Genomic DNA, 4844 nt, shown 5'->3' on the forward strand with positions numbered 1-4844 from the left:
AAGTCCAAAACAGTTACGAAAATAAACAGAATTCAGTAAACAAGACACACAACGTATCAAACACACAACTCACACACACATTGGGGGGGAGGGGTTTTGGTTTGGTTCAAGTGACCTATTTCTATTGCATGAAAGTAAATGGACTTTGAATTTAAATGAGAAAGGCAGAGATGAATTATCAAAATGTGAAAGTACCAAGTAACAAACACTAGGGTTTCGGAATCCACCCTAAACAATTCTACCAAAGTTCATGAATACTCAAGTGATGAACTCTAAATGTGTTGATGAAAATGTTCGCAATCAAGACCATGGGTCGTGGCTCAAGACGCATTGATTCTCTCTAATAGACGTAAAGTGCATGGTTCGTGCTACAATACTTGTGCCCTCCCCATAACCAAACCTAGGTATGGTTCGTACTTCGATTCAATTACAAGGAGAACCCATTAAGTTCAAAGAGAATATGAACATCACAAGAATCCTAATAGCATGGTGTTTACATTAGGTATTCAAGAAACCAATTCACATGGATGATTCTTACTTCATCCATTTATTGCTTAGGATAACATGAAGATACACATAATCCCAACAATCTCAAGAAGCATGCTTTCAAAGATGGCCAACCAAGGAAAAACACACATCAAGGATAGATTAATTTGGTGAATTGGAATTCATCAACAATATCTAGAAATTCATACACTCAAGTATCAAAACAATAAGGTAATCATGTTTAGGGCTTCAACCTAAGCCCTAGCTATGAAGTTTAGTTGCTCATACTTATTCCAAATACAAACTCAAAATAAAATTAGAAAGAGTTTACAGATTTTGAGAAAATGATGAAAGCTTCAAGGTCATCAATGGTGGAAGCTTTCTTCTCCACTTTGCTTGGCTGCACCTTGGCTTTCTCCTGGCTCCAAACTCTCCAAAATCTGCTCTCAATGTGTAGAATGATAGAATGGATAGGCTACCCACGTTCAAAACCTCTCCCACTTCAGATTGCACTTCCCTTTGCTCCTTTGCCCATCATTTCCAGCTCACACTTTTAATATAAAACTCATTCTTTCCTCTAAAGCCTTTGCCCATTGTCCCCTTGCCATGATGAAGCTTTGACTTCACAAAGATGCCAAAAGCTTCAGAAAATATCTCATTTACAAAGGTAATTCCTTGTTACCAAGAGTTATGGTAACAAGAAATTAAGATGACACAAAGGAGGTAAAAGCTGGCCAAATCCGGATTTCCAGAGCTGTGGTAACATGCTGGATTGGTTGGATAGGCAATACTTGTCCAATGGAGCTCAAATTTGGATATGTTGTAGTTAACATCCATTGGAACAAGTCTCATGAAGATCATGACCTCATCCGAGCACCAGAGCATGTTGATCCCAGGCCAAGAAGTTGACCTACGAAAATGAACAAAAACAGAATTTATAACCAATAATGCACTTTTAGCTCATTTTCATTCTAACCAAGGTAAAATCTAAGAAAACAAAAAAAGGAAGTAAAAAGCTATAAAATGTCAAGAACTAACTCAAAATAATAGGGGAATAACATGAAAAATCATGTGTAAAAATGAACCGAACATTAAACCCACCCAAAAATATTAAACCTAGGTGGAGACAATATCGGTCCATAATTTGGTTAAATTTCACCTCATGAAGATTGCTTACTATTATTAAAAAAAAAGGCATCTTCCTTTGTGCAAGTATATGGTAATCCATTTTTCTTTCTGTACAGTGTAATTAACTTAACTTCATATCACTCAGTATCAAGTACGTGAAGTGGATACTATACTCCTGTATGTACAAGTATATACTCCATAATAATTACAATTTTTTTTATAAATAAATAAATAATCTTCAGCGACAGCCGTTGTCCCCACTTGGAAGAAAGTCATTGGCAATATGCAAAAGCAGGTCCATGGATTTGGCATATATATATATATCTAAGTCGTGACCTCTAAGTCGTGACAATATGCACCACACAAAATGTAAAGGGCAACAACTTTGAATTGACTGACAAGCAATAATAGAAATATGCAGCAGCTACTTGACCAAAGCTAGCTAGCGGATTGAAGAAGTGTGTCTAAAAACTCTCTCTCCATGGCAAGCAGAACATGTGTTCTCGTTATAGTAAGTGTATTATTGCTTGGTCTTGGTGCCTTTTATGCCTCTCTTATTTTAGCTGGATTAGCCTATGCAACTAGAACATTAATTACGGAGAACCATGGTAAGTGCATTCCGTCTGCCTGCGGTAAGATCCACAACATAACCAGCCCTTTTCGACTACCCAACGATCCAAATCAAAGCAACTGCACGAACTGGAATTACAACCTCTTTTGTCACAACAACCTCACAGTATTGGAAGTATATTCAGGAAACTACTCTGTGCAGGCAATCAACCACGACAACTTAACAATCCGAGTTGTAGATCCTGGCATTCGCAACAATGATTTCTCCTCCATCCCCCGTTATTCGCTTTCTATTTACAACTTAACTTATTCCAGTTATCTTGAATTAGCATCAAGTACAACACCTATAACTTTCTTCAAGTGTGCAAAAGCAGTGAACTCGTCTGTGATGAGAACGTATAACTATGTCAAGCAAGGGAATATAACGGCATCAGATATGGAGGACGGGTGCAGAATAGAGTGGACGACTTTGATGAGTAAGTCGTTCTTGTACGGAAAGGACAGAAACTTTTCTTATCATGACATACACAGCGCACTGGGGTATGGCTTTGAGCTTCACTTTTACTCTCCCAGGACCAGCTACAAATTAGGTTCGTGAATTACTTGCTATATTCCAAGTCTACAATTTCTTACTCAAACTTTCTGAACTTCTCCAAATGTCACTTGTTTAAATCCATCATCTATGACTTTTTGTTACGCTTTATTTCTCATCTTCAATCATTTGTTTTGTATAGTTTTACTTGAAATAAGGCGATAAAGGGCTGAAAATGAGAAAGACATGTGGAGAAAATACGTCAAATATTCTTTGAAAATAAAAATTCTTAAAATTTTAAATAGCTTTATTACTTGTATTTTCTCTGGCTAATTTAAATTCCATTCTCTCTTCTTCACCTTCCTTATATGATGTAGTCTGCTAATTAGTCTTAGTCAACCAGTAAGCAGGGCAGAGTATACATATATCTGTGCTTCGAAATTTCAAACTTATGTCAAGCCTTTGATTTTAGTCAATTTTTCTTGTATCTCTTGCAGGTATTTACAAGTGGCTGACACTCGGTAAGAGTTTGCATATTCCTTTAGTGCAGAATTGTATTTCCTATCAGTCAGTAGAAAAAAAAAAAAAAAAAGGAAGCAAAGAGGAAGGTTATGACGCACATATATATATTATATCCAATAAAGCATGTCATTTGTGATTCTTTTTGTGATGTTGCTTTGCAGGAGCATATTTCCCAATAAGATCTATATTTGGGGTTCCATTTCTGGCTGCTCTTCTAATCTACAAACGCCGAAGAATGCATTTGTCAATGTATAGCAGCATAGAAGATTTCCTGCAAAGTGATAACAACCTCATTCCGATAAGGTACTCTTACTCAGATATTAAAAAGATGACCAGTAGATTCAATGAGAAGTTGGGAGAAGGAGGTTATGGCTCTGTGTTTAAAGGAAAGTTACGCAGTGGTCGATTTGTAGCAGTAAAAATGTTGGAGAAGCCTAAAGCTAATGGACAAGATTTCATAAGTGAGGTAGCTACTATTGGGAGGATTCACCATTTTAATATGGTTCAACTTGTTGGTTATTGTGTTGAGGGATCAAAGCGTGCCCTAATTTATAACTTCATGCCAAATGGATCTCTTGATAAATACATTTATGGCAAAGAAGGAAGCAACCCCTTAAGTTGCAGGAAAATGTATGAGATTTCCCTTGGAGTGGCTCAAGGGATCAAATATCTACATCAAGGTTGTGACATGCAAATTCTACATTTTGACATCAAGCCTCACAATATTCTTCTTGATGAGAATTTCATCCCAAAGATTTCTGACTTTGGGCTTGCAAAGCTATATCCAGTAGGTAACACCATCATCTCTTTGACGGCAGCAAGAGGAACAATGGGATACATGGCTCCTGAGTTGTTTTACAAAAATATTGGAGGTGTCTCATACAAAGCTGATGTCTATAGTTTTGGAATGTTGTTGATGGAAATGGCAAGTAGAAGGAAGAATTTGAACGCAGACATAGAGCATTCAAGCCAAATTTATTTTCCCCTTTGGGTCTCAGAGCAATTTTTCATGGGCAAAGAGTTTGAGATGGATGATGCTACAGAAGAGGAAAAGAAAATAATAAAAAAGATGATTATAGCTGCTTTATGGTGTATACAATTGAAGCCAAGCGATCGTCCTTCGATGAACAAAGTTATAGAGATGCTTGAGGGAGAGGTTGAATGCTTGCAACTCCCTCCCAAGCATCTTTTATGTCCACAACAAGAGATGCCCAAGGACAATCTTCATGGTAATTTGAATCCAATGTGTTCTAACGCAGAGCTAACATGTAGTACTCTGTCAGCTAGGTGATGAGTAGGACTCAACTAGAGTTTCAACTTTAATTTCAGTTCAAGTTGCATACATTAAAAATACATTTTTATTTTGAACAAATAGTTATGTGGTTTTGCTCCTCTGCCACCACAAGCATCACCATCATTGTCACTATCACTACCACCACCATTGAGTCATATCTCATATATAGTTTTTTTTTTTTTGTGGAAAATGCTAAGGAGACCACCTTTAGCAAAAAAAATTACATGTAATAGGATAGCACTGTTTTGCTATCCCTAACCAATAACATAATGACCCATGGAAAGGCTATCATACGTGTCATTGTGTTATTAG

At 36.9% G+C, this 4844-nt stretch overlaps 1 protein-coding gene across 2 annotated transcripts; it reads left to right on the forward strand.

Moving 5' to 3' along the window:
- The first annotated feature begins 2023 nt into the window (after positions 1 to 2023).
- On the forward strand, positions 2024 to 4622 carry LOC110760220 (rust resistance kinase Lr10). Of its 2 annotated transcripts, XM_088248849.1 has the most exons (3): positions 2025 to 2774; positions 3214 to 3237; positions 3400 to 4622. In XM_088248849.1, the coding sequence occupies exons 1-3, from the start codon at positions 2096 to 2098 to the stop codon at positions 4527 to 4529; spliced, it is 1833 nt and encodes a 610-aa protein (XP_088104975.1). In that variant the 5' UTR covers positions 2025 to 2095; the 3' UTR covers positions 4530 to 4622. The 2 variants fall into 2 exon arrangements, with proteins under 2 accessions (XP_088104976.1, XP_088104975.1); XM_088248850.1 differs by lacking the exon at positions 3214 to 3237 and having other exon boundaries at positions 2024 to 2774.
- Positions 4623 to 4844: the final 222 nt, after the last annotated feature.

The sequence above is a fragment of the Prunus avium genome, chromosome 2 (genome assembly GCF_965620075.1).
Source record: "Prunus avium chromosome 2, drPruAviu1.hap1.1, whole genome shotgun sequence".
In the NCBI taxonomy this organism is placed as follows: domain Eukaryota; kingdom Viridiplantae; phylum Streptophyta; class Magnoliopsida; order Rosales; family Rosaceae; genus Prunus; species Prunus avium.

Excerpts from the sequence above, each read along its gene's own strand:
- LOC110760220 (XM_088248849.1), top strand. The coding sequence starts at position 2,096 with ATGGCAAGCAGAACATGTGTTCTCGTTATAGTAAGTGTATTATTGCTT. Across the intron at positions 2,775-3,213 it reads CAGGACCAGCTACAAATTAG|GTATTTACAAGTGGCTGACA; the intron begins GTTCGTGAATTA and ends TATCTCTTGCAG. Across the intron at positions 3,238-3,399 it reads TTACAAGTGGCTGACACTCG|GAGCATATTTCCCAATAAGA; the intron begins GTAAGAGTTTGC and ends GTTGCTTTGCAG.